Raw genomic sequence first — 14,741 nt, forward strand, 5'->3', positions numbered from 1 at the left:
GAACCCAGATTACCTCTACATTAAGAACCCAGATTACCTCTACACTACATTAAGAACACAGTTTACCTCTAAATTAAGAACCCAGATTATCTCTACATTAAGAACCCAGATTACCTCTAAACTACATTAAGAACCCAGATTATCTCTACACTACATTAAGAACACAGTTTACCTCTACATTAAGAACCCAGATTACCTCTCCAGTAAGAACACAGTTTACCTCTACAGTAAGAACCCAGATTACCTCTACACTACGTTAAGAACACAGTTTACCTCTACAGTAAGAACCCAGATTACCTCTACACTGCATTAAGAACACAGTTTACCTCTACAGTAAGAACCCAGATTACCTCTACATTAAGAACCCAGTTTACCTTTACAGTAAGAACCCAGATTACCTCCACATTAAGAACTCAGTTTACCTCTACACTACATTAAGAACCCAGTTTACCTCTGCACTAAATTAAGAACCCAGTTTACCTCTACACTACATTAAGAACCCAGTTTACCTCTATACTAAATTAAGAACCCAGATTACCTCTACAGTAAGAACCCAGTTTACCTCTACACTACATTAAGAACCCAGTTTACCTCTACAGTAAGAACCCAGATTACCTCCACATTAAGAACCCAGATTACCTCTCCAGTAAGAACACAGTTTACCTCTACAGTAAGAACCCAGATTACCTCTACATTAAGAACCCAGATTACCTCTACATTAAGAACCCAGATTACCTCTACACTACATTAAGAACCCAGATTACCTCTACACTACATTAAGAACACAGTTTACCTCTACATTAAGAACCCAAATTACCTCTACATTAAGAACCCAGATTACCTCTACACTACATTAAGAACCCAGATTACCTCTCCAGTAAGAACACAGTTTACCTCTACAGTAAGAACCCAGATTACCTCTACACTACGTTAAGAACACAGTTTACCTCTACAGTAAGATCCCAGATTACCTCTGCACTGCATTAAGAACCCAGATTACCTCCACATTAAGAACCCAGTTTACCTCTACACTACATTAAGAACCCAGTTTACCTCTACACTACATTAAGAACCCAGTTTACCTCTACACTACATTAAGAACCCAGTTTACCTCTGCACTAAATTAAGAACCCAGTTTACCTCTACACTACATTAAGAACCCAGTTTACCTCTGCACTAAATTAAGAACCCAGTTTACCTCTACACTACATTAAGAACCCAGTTTACATCTACACTAAATTAAGAACCCAGTTTACCTCTACACTACATTAAGAACCCAGTTTACCTCTACACTACATTAAGAACCCAGTTTACCTCTACACTACATTAAGAACCCAATTTACCTCTACATTCAGAACCCAGTTTACCTCTGCACTAAATTAAGAACCCAGTTTACCTCTACACTACATTAAGAACCCAGTTTACCTCTACACTACATTAACCCAGTTTACCTCTACACTACATTAAGAACCCAGTTCAGCGTGATTTTAACTGATCGGAAATTACCTTTAAATGATGTACAGTAGTTCAATCTGTAACTCTAGGTTGCAATAAACATATTTAAATAACAACCTTTCATTTTCACTTATGACACAAAACACGTTGCAGAAAAAAATATGTTTATTTTTGTATCTTTTTGTCCCCCATTTTTTTTCCTTCATAAAAAAAAAATGAAGTTAAACGGTTACATCATCAGCCCGATCTCAATCTCAATGACCTAAATCGATACGTTTCTTTCCTTTCTTGTGCTTCGATCCATCGAGGGAGAAAAGCATCATGTAGAAAAATACTATACAGAGAAATAGAACTTCAATAAACACATTTAAAAAATACACAACATATCAATGCATGCATCAACTCCACCTTTTAAATGCATAGGGGACGGTTAGTGCTTGACTTGGTCCAGGAACTGAACGTTCTACTGCTTGAGTTCCTGTTCCTGTTAATAGAATATTAGCTCAAAAGTATTGTGGAGCTGCTGCACCTAAATATAAACAGTACAGGAACCCGAAATGAGTCCCTATTTCAGTCCAAGTCAAGCACTGGGGATGATCACATGTAAAACGCCTAAAAAGTTTGTTAAACTCAAACCTTAAGAAGAGGTCATTTTTTTGGGGGGGCCGCTTCATATTGCGAAGAAAAACACTTGTCTTCCATCTCAAAGTTTCATCATTTGTACATTAAGATACTTACAGTACATGTAACACTATATTCTATCGAAGTGCTTTGTGAATGACCAATTTAAAAGTTTAGTGTCCCCTTTGAGAAAAACAGGATCTGTTTTCCAAAGTATTCCCAGTCCATATAATCTTACCCATTATGAAAGCCAAAAACTGATCCTGGATCAGCAACACTTCTCTGAGATGTTTTATTAGACGCAGAATTATGAAACTGCTCTGTGGATATCTGGGTTAAGGACCTGGTCATCTGAGCTCATCCAACCACCTCAAGCAAAACACATTATTAACAATGGCCTTCCATTACCAGGGGCAGATAGAGAGAGAGAGAGAGAGAGAGAGAGAGAGAGAGAGAGAGAGAGAGAGAGAGAGAGAGAGAGAGAGAGAGAGACACATAACATAGAGAGAGAGAGAGACACACAGAACATAGAGAGAGAGAGAGAGAGACACACACAGAACATAGAGAGTGTGTGTGTGAGAGAGAGAGAGAGAGAGAGAGAGAGAGAGAGAGAGAGAGAGAGAGACACACAGAACATAGAGAGTCACAGAACATAGAGAGTGTGTGGAGAGAGAGAGAGAGAGAGAGAGAGAGAGAGAGAGAGAGAGAGAGAGAGAGAGAGAGAGAGAGAGAGAGAGAGAGAGAGAGAGAGAGAGAGAGAAAGTGAAGAGTTCTGTGAACAGCAGGACCTGGCCAGTTCCCTGGGCAATAATACAAGCTTGAACAGAGAAGCTGATTGTTCTTATGAGAATTCTCCTAAATCTCCAAGAACAATGAGTGCTCTGTACTTTATAGACCCAACTGGTGCTTTCCAACACTGGGTATAGACGGAACTCTGTGTATAGCAGTATTCTTCGGGTCATTGTTGCTGCTGGAAGGGGAACCTCCATCCCAGTCTCAAATCTTTTGAAGACTGAAACAGGTTTTCCTCAAGATGTGCCCTGTATTCAGCACCATCCATCATTCCTTAAATTCTGACCAGTTTCCCAGTCCCTGCCGATGAAAAACATCCCCACAGCATGATGCTGCTACCACCATGCTTCACTGTGGGGATGCTGTTCTCGGGGTGATGAGAGTTGTTGGGTTTGCGCCAGACAGCGTTTTCCTTGATGGCCAAAAAGCTCAATTTTAGTCTCATCTAACCCAAGTACCTTCTTTCATATGTTTGGGGAGTCTCCCACATGCCTTTTGGCGAACACCAAACGTGTTTGCTTATTATATTCTTTAAGCAATGTCTTTTTCTGGCCACTCTTCCGTAAAGAACAGCTCTGTGGAGTGTACAGCTTAAAGTGGTCGTAGGGACAGATACTCCAATCTCCGCTGTGAAGCTTTGCAGCTCCTTCAGGGTTATCTTTGTTTAACTGGGAAAGTGTGTCTAAATTAGGCTTCAGATCCAGAAGGACAGAGGATAGAGGAATAGAGGGATGGAGGGGTAGATGGATGGAGTGGTAGAGGGATGGATGGGTAGCGGGGTAGAGGGATGGAGGGGCAGTTGGAAGGATGGAGGGATAGAGGGTTGGAGGGATGGAGGGGTAGAGGGATGGAGGGGTAGAGGGATGGAGGGGTAGCAGGGTAGTGGGATAGAGGGATGGAGGGGCAGTTGGAAGGATGGAGGGATAGAGGGGTGGAGGGATGGAGGGGTAGATAGTAGGGTAGAGGGGTGGAGGGATGGAGAGAGAGGGGTGGAGGGATGGAGGGGTAGATAGTAGGGTAGAGGGATGGAGGTATGGAGGGATAGAGGGGTGGAGGGATGGAGGGGTAGATGGAGTGGTAGAGGGATAAAGGGATATAGGGGTGGAGGGGTAGAGGTGTGGAGGGATAGAAGGATGGAGGGATGGAAGGATAGACGGATGGAAGGATAGAAGGATGGAGGGATAGAGGGATAGAGGTATGGAGGGATAGAGGAATAGAGGTATGGAGGGATAGAAGCATGGAGGGATAGAGGAATAGAGGTATGGGGGTGGTAGACAGAAAGGAGGACAAACCTATGAAAACATCAGTAGGATAAACAAAGACAACCTGGAAGTGGTATTACTCTAATATTATGTCTCTGAGTGTTGCTTGAGGGAAGCTGTAAATCCATTTGAATGGAACATCAATCTATACACACAAATAAAAACAAATACCACTATACACATACTCATCCATCCACAGACAAATCACAGTATGTCCACATTAAAGTATTTGCTGAAGGACCAAACACTTTAGTTTAAAAAAAAATCCCCATCACCAATAGCAGCAGGCTTTCTTCTTGTGCATTGTCATCCTTCACCCTTTGTCCAAAGTGTGTCTGTGAGTGTGTGTGAGTGGGTGGGTGTGTGTGTCTGTGTGTTTGTATGTGTGTGTGTCTGTGTGTGTGTGTGTGCGTGTGTCTATGTGTTTGTGTCTGTGTGTGTGTGTGTCTGTGTGTGTCTGTGTATTTGTGTGTGTGTGTGTGTGTGTGTGTGTGTGTGTGTGTGTGTGTGTGTGTGTGTGTGTGTGTGTGTGTGTGTGTGTGTGTGTGTGTGTGTGTGTGTGTGTGTGTGTGTGTGGCTGTGTGTGGCTGTGTGTGTCTGTGTGTGTCTGTGTGTTTGTGTGTGTGTGTGTCTGTGTGAGGCTGTGTGTGTGTGTGTGTCTGTGTGTTTGTGTGTGTGTGTGTCTGTGTGAGGCTGTGTGTGTGTGTGTGTGTGTGTGTGTGTGTGTGTGTGTGTGTGTGTGTGTGTGTGTGTGTGTGTGTGTGTGTGTGTGTGTGTGTGTGTGTGTGTGTGTGTGTGTGTGTGTGTGTGTGTGTGTGTGTGTGTCTGCTTTTCTGGCTTTTTTCGATGATTCAAACAAACAAAACTCAAACAAAATGAAAACATTTTCAGGCTACACTGAGTGTACAAAACATTAGGAACACCTTGTCTTTCCATGACATCGGCTGACCAGGTGAATCCAGGTGAAAGCTATGATCCCTTAGTGATGTCACTTGTTAAATCCACTGCAATCCATGTAGATGAAGGGGAGGAGACAAGTTAAAGAAGGACTTTTAACCCTTGAGACAATTGAGACATGGATTGTGTATTTGTGCCATTCAGAGGGTGAATGGGGCAAGACAAAGGATTTAAGTTCATTTGAACGGGGTATGGTAGTAGGCACCAGGCACACCGGTTTGTGTCAAGAACTGCAATGCTGCTGGGTTTTTCACGCTCAACAGTTTATTGTGTGTATCAAGAATGGTCCACCACCCAAAGAACATTCAGCGAAAACCTGACACAACAGGTTGTAAGCTCCCGAGTCGCACAGAGTGCAAGAGGCGTCACTACAGTCCTTGGTTCGATTCCAGGCTGTATCACATCCGGCCGTGATTGGGAGTCCCATAGGGCTGCGCGCAAGTGGCCCAGCGTCGGCCGGCGTAGGCTGTCATTGTAAATAAAAATGTGTTCTTAAAATGACTTGCCTAGTTAAATAAAGGTTAAATAAAATAAAATAAACAATTGGAGTCAATATGGGCCAGCATCCCTGCGGAACGCTTTCGACACCTCGTTACAGTCCATGCCCCGACGAATTGAGGCTGTTCTGAGGGCAAAAATGGGGGGAGTGAAACTCGATATTAGGAAGGTGTTCTTAATTTTTTGTCCACTCACTGTATGACATAGGTACATTGTTTCTTCTTCTATGTTTTTGTAAGAGGTTGGCAGAATGGCAACACGTGAAACACAAGACTTGTGGGGAAAATGCATCTGTAAAACAAGTTTTCATTTCTTTTTGCACCAGGGTTGGTGGAGCTGAAGACACTTCTCAGTGTTTGAGAGATCTGGGAGTCTCTAAGGATTTTGTTATTGAGTCCAGTGGCCACGAACAGTGTCTTTAGCTCTGAGCCTGTTTCTCTGAGCCTGTTTCTCTGAGCCTGTTTCTCTGTGTCTTTGGCTCTGAGCCTGTTGCTCTGAGCCTGTTTCTCTGAGCCTGTTTCTCTGAGCCTGTTTCACTGTGTCTTTAGCTCTGAGCCTGTTTCTCTGAGCCTGTTTCTCTGTGTCTTTGGCTCTGAGCCTGTTTCTCTGAGCCTGTTTCGCTGTGTCTTTGGCTCTAAGCCTGTTTCTCTGTGTCTTTGGCTCTGAGCCTGTTGCTCTGAGCCTGTTTCTCTGAGCCTGTTGCTCTGAGCCTGTTGCTCTGAGCCTGTTGCCCTGAGCCTGTTGCTCTGAGCCTGTTGCTCTGAGCCTGTTGCTCTGAGCCTGTTTCTCTGTGTCTTTGGCTCTGAGCCTGTTGCTCTGAGCCTGTTGCTCTGAGCCTGTTGCTCTGAGCCTGTTGCTCTCTGTCTTTGGCTCTGAGCCTGTTGCTCTGAGCCTGTTGCGCTGAGCCTGTTTCTCTGAGCCTGTTGCTCTGAGCCTGTTGCTCTGAGCCTGTTGCTCTGAGCCTGTTGCTCTGAGCCTGTTTCTCTGTGTCTTTGGCTCTGAGCCTGTTGCTCTGAGCCAGTTGGTTCTAGTAAAGGGATCTAGTGAACACGTCAACTTTTAAATTTATTTTTTATAGTAAAGTCACAGGTCTATAGTCTATAGTACTGGTCTGTGTCTTTAGTCACAGGTCTATAGTCTATAGTACTGGTCTGTGTCTTTAGTCACAGGTCTATAGTCTATAGTACTGGTCTGTGTCTTTAGTCACAGGTCTATAGTCTATAGTACTGGTCTGTGTCTTTAGTCACAGGTCTGTAGTACTGGTCTGTGTCTTTAGTCACAGGTCTATAGTACTGGTCTGTGTCTTTAGTCACAGGTCTGTAGTACTGGTCTGTGTCTATAGTCACAGGTCTATAGTCTATAGTACTGGTCTGTGTCTTTAGTCACAGGTCTATAGTCTATAGTACTGGTCTGTGTCTTTAGTCACAGGTCTATAGTCTATAGTACTGGTCTGTGTCTTTAGTCACAGGTCTATAGTACTGGTTTGTGTCTTTAGTCACAGGTCTATAGTCTATAGTACTGGTCTGTGTCTTTAGTTACAGGTCTATAGTACTGGTCTGTGTCTTTAGTCACAGGTCTATAGTCTATAGTACTGGTCTGTGTCTTTCGTCACAGGTCTATAGTCTATAGTACTGGTCTGTGTCTTTAGTCACAGGTCTGTAGTACTGGTCTGTGTCTATAGTCACAGGTCTATAGTCTATAGTACTGGTCTGTGTCTTTAGTCACAGGTCTATAGTCTATAGTACTGGTCTGTGTCTTTAGTTACAGGTCTATAGTACTGGTCTGTGTCTTTAGTCACGGGTCTATAGTCTATAGTACTGGTCTGTGTCTTTCGTCACAGGTCTATAGTCTATAGTACTGGTCTGTGTCTTTAGTTACAGGTCTATAGTACTGGTCTGTGTCTTTAGTCACAGGTCTATAGTCTATAGTACTGGTCTGTGTCTTTAGTCACAGGTCTATAGTCTATAGTACTGGTCTGTGTCTTTAGTCACAGGTCTATAGTACTGGTTTGTGTCTTTAGTCACAGGTCTATAGTACTGGTCTGTGTCTTTAGTCACAGGTCTATAGTCTATAGTACTGGTCTGTGTCTTTAGTCACAGGTCTATAGTCTATAGTACTGGTCTGTGTCTTTAGTCATGGGTCTATAGTCTATAGTACTGGTCTGTGTCTTTAGTCACAGGTCTATAGTCTATAGTACTGGTCTGTGTCTTTAGTCACAGGTCTATAGTACTGGTTTGTGTCTTTAGTCACAGGTCTATAGTCTATAGTACCAGTCTGTGTCTTTAGTTACAGGTCTATAGTCTATAGTACTGGTCTGTGTCTTTAGTTACAGGTCTATAGTACTGGTCTGTGTCTTTAGTCACAGGTCTATAGTCTATAGTACTGGTCTGTGTCTTTAGTCACAGGTCTATAGTCTATAGTACTGTTCTGTGTCTTTAGTCATAGGTCTATAGTCTATAGTACTGGTTGGGTCTTTAGTCACAGGTCTATAGTCTATAGTACTGGTCTGTGTCTTTAGTTACAGGTCTATAGTCTATAGTCTATAGTACTGGTCTGTGTCTTTAGTTACAGGTCTATAGTACTGGTCTGTGTCTTTAGTCACAGGTCTATAGTCTATAGTACTGGTCTGTGTCTTTAGTCACAGGTCTATAGTCTATAGTACTGGTCTGTGTCTTTAGTCACAGGTCTATAGTCTATAGTCTATAGTACTGGTCTGTGTCTTTAGTCACAGGTCTATAGTCTATAGTACTGGTCTGTGTCTTTAGTCACAGGTCTGTAGTACTGGTCTGTGTCTTTAGTCACAGGTCTGTAGTACTGGTCTGTGTCTTTAGTCACAGGTCTGTAGTACTGGTCTGTGTCTTTAGTCACAGGTCTATAGTCTATAGTACTGGTCTGTGTCTTTAGTCACAGGTCTATAGTCTATAGTACTGGTCTGTGTCTTTAGTCACAGGTCTGTAGTACTGGTCTGTGTCTTTAGTCACAGGTCTATAGTCTATAGTACTGGTCTGTGTCTTTAGTCACAGGTCTGTAGTACTGGTCTGTGTCTTTAGTCACAGGTCTGTAGTACTGGTCTGTGTCTTTAGTCACAGGTCTATAGTCTATAGTACTGGTCTGTGTCTTTAGTCACAGGTCTATAGTCTATAGTACTGGTCTGTGTCTTTAGTCACAGGTCTATAGTCTATAGTACTGGTCTGTGTCTTTAGTCACAGGTCTGTAGTCTATAGTACTGGTCTGTGTCTTTAGTCACATGTCTATCGTCTATAGTACTGGTCTGTGTCTTTAGTCACAGGTCTATAGTCTATAGTACTGGTCTGTGTCTTTAGTCACAGGTCTATAGTACTGGTCTGTGTCTTTAGTCACAGGTCTATAGTACTGGTCTGTGTCTTTAGTCACATGTCTGTAGTACTGGTTTGAGGCTCCTGTCTGTAGTTCATTCAGAAGTTCAGTCTGTGACTTGGTGTGTCCATGGTACTGGACTGTGGCTGCGTCTGTAGTTCACATGTCCAAAGAAGGTCCATTGTTCTGTGTGTGTCTGTAGATTCACAGACTGCTCCATGGTAACAGTCTGCGGCTTGGCGTATCTGTGCTGTCTGTCTGTAACTACAGGTCCATGGCTCGGGTTGTAGTGGTATAGTGGTGGTGTTCCCTACTGTTGGACTGCAGTGCAGAGATGAGAAGTCCTTGGTCCTGGTCCAGACAGTCCGGTTCATGGTGCAGTTGCTGGGCCAGAGGGTTCCTGCTGATCACCAGCTCCAGCTTGTCCCCAGCCTCAGTGATCAGAGGCACAGCCAGGCAGCAATCAAAGTCTCTGGTACGCACGTGGTTCACCTACAGCACATGGGGAAAGAGAGTCATGAATGACCAAAGCAAAAATAGGTTTTTAGATTTTTTTTGTGCAAATATATTAAAACATGTTTTATGTAAGTATACAGACTCTTCGCTATGAGACTCGAAATTGAGCTCAGGTGCATCCTTTCTCCATTGATCATCCTTAAGATGTTTCTACAACTTGATTGGAGTCCACTGTGGTAAGAACACAGTGGCCTCCATAATTCTTAAATGGAAGAAGTTTGGAACCGCCAAGTCTCTTCCTAGAGTTGGGCGCCCGGCCGAACTGAGCAATCGGGGAAGTAGGGCCTTGATCAGGGAGGTGACCAGGAACCTGATGGTCACTCTGACAGAGCTCCAGAGTTCCTCTGTGGAGATGGGAGAACCTTCCAGAAGGACAAGCATCTCTGCAGCACTCCACCAATCAGGCCTTGATGGTAGACTAGTGGCCAGACTACAGCCACTCCTCAGTAAAAGACACATGACAGCCTGCTTGGAGTTTGCCAAAAGGAGCCTAAAGGACTCTCGGGCCATAAGAAACAAGATTCTCTGGTCTGATGAAACCAAGATTGAACTCTTTGGCCTGAATACCAAGCGTCACATCTGGAGGAAACCTGGCACCATCCCTACGGTGAAGCATGGTGGTGGCAGCATCATGCTGTGGGGACGTTTTTCCAGCGGCAGGGACTGGGAGACTAGTCAGGACCGAGGTGAAAGGTGAATGGAGCAAAGTACAGAGAGATCCTTGATGACAACCTGCACCAGAGTGCTCAGGACCTCAGACTGGGGCGAAGGTTCACCTGTGCAGCTACGCTCCCCATCCAACCTGACAGAGCTTGAGAGGATCTGCTTGGAAGAAACTCACCAAATACAGATTTACCAATGTTGTAGTGTCATACTCACGCCACGAGGCTCAAGGCTGTAATCACTGACAAATGTGCTTCAACAAAGTACTGAGTAAAGGGCCTGAATACTTATGTAAATGTGATATTATTGTGCACTGTCCCTGTAAAAAAATATATATATTTCAGTAAGTGTATATATATATATATATATATATATATATATATATATATATATATATATATATATATATATATATATATATAAGAAAATCTAAAAACGTGTTTTTGCTTTGTCATTATGGGGTACTGTGTGTAGATTGAACAATTTAATCCATTTTAGAATAAGGCTGTAACATAACAAAATGTGGAAAAAGTGAATGGGGTCTGAATGCTTTTTTTTTTAATGCACTGAGGACAACAAACGGCATCCATCATCCATATTGGTGAGTGGACAGATTTGCCTTCCTAATGACTTCCTAATATGGATGCCGTACACACGTCTTCTATTACTGTACACGTGTCACAGACAGATTCTAGAACATTCCAATCAAGGACTAGTGTATTGGAATAAACCCCACTGCAGTCAACAGCAGCCTTACAACAACTCTGTTACTTCTGCTCTAACCACATAAGTGTGTAGTATTGAGTCTGATTCATATTATAGAGCCAAGCCAAGCCAAGCCAAGCCAAACTGTACTGGGCCGGCCTGGTTACACATCTACTGTACCATAGTGGCTGGAACAAGACTGGAAAGACAATGTGAAAATAAAATATCAGAGCCAGCCACAGTACGATTTATGTTTGGCCGTGAAGTGTGGATCGGGCCTTGGAAGACAGCTAGGGAACTGGGATCTAGAAGCTAGCAGCTCTGGCAGATCTGCTGTGTGCGTATTGATTTTTATTTTTTATTTTTTTAAATCTTTAAATCAAATCAAATGTATTTATATAGCCCTTCGTACATCAGCTGATATCTCAAAGTGCTGTACAGAAACCCAGCCTAAAACCCCAAACAGCAAGCAATGCAGGTGTAGAAGCACGGTGACTAGGAAAAACTCCCTAGAAAGGCCAAAACCTAGGAAGAAACCTAGAGAGGAACCAGGCTATGTGGGGTGGCCAGTCCTCTTCTGGCTGTGCCGGGTGGAGATTATAACAGAACATGGCCAAGATGTTCAAATGTTGGCCGAGTCCGTACGTGTTGAATGTGAGTTTTTATAGTAAGTAGTTCTGGTTTCTGTATAAGTGGACTTTATTCAACTGTGGTTTTGGCTTAATCAGAACCACAATCATTCTTCTATTCTAGTCTAAAAATGTCCTGCCTATTTTCTTGTTCCTTTCTTCTTGTGGCTATAAAAGGGTAGATAATATAATAATAATATAATAATATAATATATAATAATAATATAATAATATATAATAATGATATAATAATATAATGACAGTACTATATGAGAAGGTATTCCCACCAGTATGGTTGATATTGAACTAAATCTCCTGCCATCTCCCATTGGCTACAACCTAACCTTTCCCACCATGTTTTCTCTGGCTACAACCCAACCTGTCCCACCATGTTTTCTCTGGCAACAACCTAACCTGTCCCTCACAACCTAACCTGTCCCTCACAACCCTAACCTGTCCCACCATGTTTCCTCTGGCTACAACCTAACCTGTCCCACCATGTTTTCTCTGGCAACAACCTAACCTGTCCCTCACAACCTAACCTGTCCCTCACAACCTAACATGTCCCTCACAACCTAACCTGTCCCACCATGTGTTCTCTGGCTACAACCTAACCTGTCCCTCACAACCTAACCTGTCCCACTATGTTTTCTCTGGCTACAACCTAACCTGTCCCACTATGTTTCCTCTGGCTACAACCCAACCTGTCCCACCATGTTTTCTCTGGCAACAACCTAACCTGTCCCTCACAACCTAACCTGTCCCTCACAACCTAACATGTCCCTCACAACCCAACCTGTCCCACCATGTTTTCTCTGGCAACAACCCAACCTGTCCCTCACAACCTAACCTGTCCCACTATGTTTTCTCTGGACACAACCTAACCTGTCCCACCATGTGTTCTCTGGCTACAACCTAACCTGTCCCTCACAACCTAACCTGTCCCACTATGTTTTCTCTGGCTACAACCTAACCTGTCCCACTATGTTTCCTCTGGCTACAACCCAACCTGTCCCACCATGTTTTCTCTGGCAACAACCTAACCTGTCCCTCACAACCTAACCTGTCCCTCACAACCTAACATGTCCCTCACAACCCAACCTGTCCCACCATGTTTTCTCTGGCAACAACCCAACCTGTCCCTCACAACCTAACCTGTCCCACTATGTTTTCTCTGGACACAACCTAACCTGTCCCACCATGTGTTCTCTGGCTACAACCTAACCTGTCCCTCACAACCTAACCTGTCCCACTATGTTTTCTCTGGCTACAACCTAACCTGTCCCACTATGTTTCCTCTGGCTACAACCCAACCTGTCCCACCATGTTTTCTCTGGCAACAACCTAACCTGTCCCTCACAACCTAACCTGTCCCTCACAACCCTAACCTGTCCCACCATGTTTCCTCTGGCTACAACCTAACCTGTCCCACCATGTTTTCTCTGGCAACAACCTAACCTGTCCCTCACAACCTAACCTGTCCCTCACAACCTAACATGTCCCACCATGTGTTCTCTGGCTACAACCTAACCTGTCCCTCACAACCTAACCTGTCCCACCATGTTTTCTCTGGCAACAACCTAACCTGTCCCACCATGTTTCCTCTGGCTACAACCTAACCTTTCCCACCATGTTTTCTCTGGCAACAACCTAACCTGTCCCTCACAACCTAACCTGTCCCTCACAACCCTAACCTGTCCCACCATGTTTCCTCTGGCTACAACCTAACCTGTCCCACCATGTTTTCTCTGGCAACAACCCAACCTGTCCCTCACAACCTAACCTGTCCCTCACAACCTAACATGTCCCTCACAACCTAACCTGTCCCACTATGTTTTCTCTGGACACAACCTAACCTGTCCCACCATGTTTTCTCTGGCAACAACCTAACCTGTCCCTCACAACCTAACCTGTCCCTCACAACCTAACATGTCCCTCACAACCTAACCTGTCCCACTATGTTTTCTCTGGACACAACCTAACCTGTCCCACCATGTGTTCTCTGGCTACAACCTAACCTGTCCCTCACAACCTAACCTGTCCCACTATGTTTTCTCTGGCTACAACCTAACCTGTCCCACTATGTTTCCTCTGGCTACAACCCAACCTGTCCCACCATGTTTTCTCTGGCAACAACCTAACCTGTCCCTCACAACCTAATCTGTCCCTCACAACCTAACATGTCCCTCACAACCCAACCTGTCCCACCATGTTTTCTCTGGCACCAACCCAACCTGTCCCTCACAACCTAACCTGTCCCACTATGTTTTCTCTGGACACAACCTAACCTGTTCCACCATGTGTTCTCTGGCTACAACCTAACCTGTCCCTCACAACCTAACCTGTCCCACTATGTTTTCTCTGGCTACAACCTAACCTGTCCCACTATGTTTCCTCTGGCTACAACCCAACCTGTCCCACCATGTTTTCTCTGGCAACAACCTAACCTGTCCCTCACAACCTAACCTGTCCCTCACAACCCTAACCTGTCCCACCATGTTTCCTCTGGCTACAACCTAACCTGTCCCACCATGTTTTCTCTGGCAACAACCTAACCTGTCCCTCACAACCTAACCTGTCCCTCACAACCTAACATGTCCCTCACAACCTAACCTGTCCCACTATGTTTTCTCTGGACACAACCTAACCTGTCCCACCATGTGTTCTCTGGCTACAACCTAACCTGTCCCTCACAACCTAACCTGTCCCACCATGTTTTCTCTGGCAACAACCTAACCTGTCCCACCATGTTTCCTCTGGCTACAACCTAACCTTTCCCACCATGTTTTCTCTGGCAACAACCTAACCTGTCCCTCACAACCTAACCTGTCCCTCACAACCCTAACCTGTCCCACCATGTTTCCTCTGGCTACAACCTAACCTGTCCCACCATGTTTTCTCTGGCAACAACCTAACCTGTCCCTCACAACCTAACCTGTCCCTCACAACCTAACATGTCCCTCACAACCTAACCTGTCCCACTATGTTTTCTCTGGACACAACCTAACCTGTCCCACCATGTGTTCTCTGGCTACAACCTAACCTGTCCCTCACAACCTAACCTGTCCCTCACAACCTAACCTGTCCCACTATGTTTTCTCTGGCTACAACCTAACCTGTCCCACTATGTTTCCTCTGGCTACAACCCAACCTGTCCCACCATGTTTTCTCTGGCAACAACCTAACCTGTCCCTCACAACCCAACCTGTCCCTCACAACCTAACCTGTCCCACTATGTTTCCTCTGGCAACAACCTAACCTGTCCCACTATGTTGTCTCTGGCAACAACCTAACCTGTCCCACTATG

General features: G+C 44.3%; 2 protein-coding genes across 4 annotated transcripts in view; both read right to left on the reverse strand.

Annotated features, from left to right (window-relative positions):
* Positions 1-5,972: 5,972 nt before the first annotated feature.
* On the reverse strand, positions 5,973-7,722 carry LOC124004210 (octapeptide-repeat protein T2-like). Its single transcript, XM_046312974.1, has 2 exons — positions 7,703-7,722; positions 5,973-6,612 (listed from the first exon to the last, which is right to left on the reverse strand). The coding sequence occupies exons 1-2, from the start codon at positions 7,720-7,722 to the stop codon at positions 5,973-5,975; spliced, it is 660 nt and encodes a 219-aa protein (XP_046168930.1).
* A 1,200-nt stretch (positions 7,723-8,922) lies between these two features.
* The window catches only part of LOC124003805 (glutamate receptor-interacting protein 2-like), a 251,701-nt gene continuing 245,882 nt past the window's right edge, over positions 8,923-14,741 (reverse strand). For all 3 annotated transcript variants that reach the window (XM_046312392.1, XM_046312390.1, XM_046312389.1), the window contains one exon: positions 8,923-9,413. In XM_046312392.1, the coding sequence (XP_046168348.1) occupies positions 9,186-9,413 (228 nt within the window). In that variant the 3' untranslated portion in view covers positions 8,923-9,185. The remainder of the gene's footprint in view (positions 9,414-14,741) is intronic.

The sequence above is a fragment of the Oncorhynchus gorbuscha genome, linkage group LG18, assembly GCF_021184085.1.
Source record: "Oncorhynchus gorbuscha isolate QuinsamMale2020 ecotype Even-year linkage group LG18, OgorEven_v1.0, whole genome shotgun sequence".
Lineage (NCBI taxonomy): Eukaryota > Metazoa > Chordata > Actinopteri > Salmoniformes > Salmonidae > Oncorhynchus > Oncorhynchus gorbuscha.

What these genes read in the sequence shown, in the direction of transcription:
- LOC124004210 (XM_046312974.1), bottom strand. Translation starts at nt 7,722, where the DNA reads ATGACTAAAGACACAGACCA. An exon ending in ATGACTAAAGACACAGACCA is followed by an intron (nt 6,613 to 7,702) that starts GTACTATAGACT and finishes TCCCTTTACTAG; the next exon opens with AACCAACTGGCTCAGAGCAA.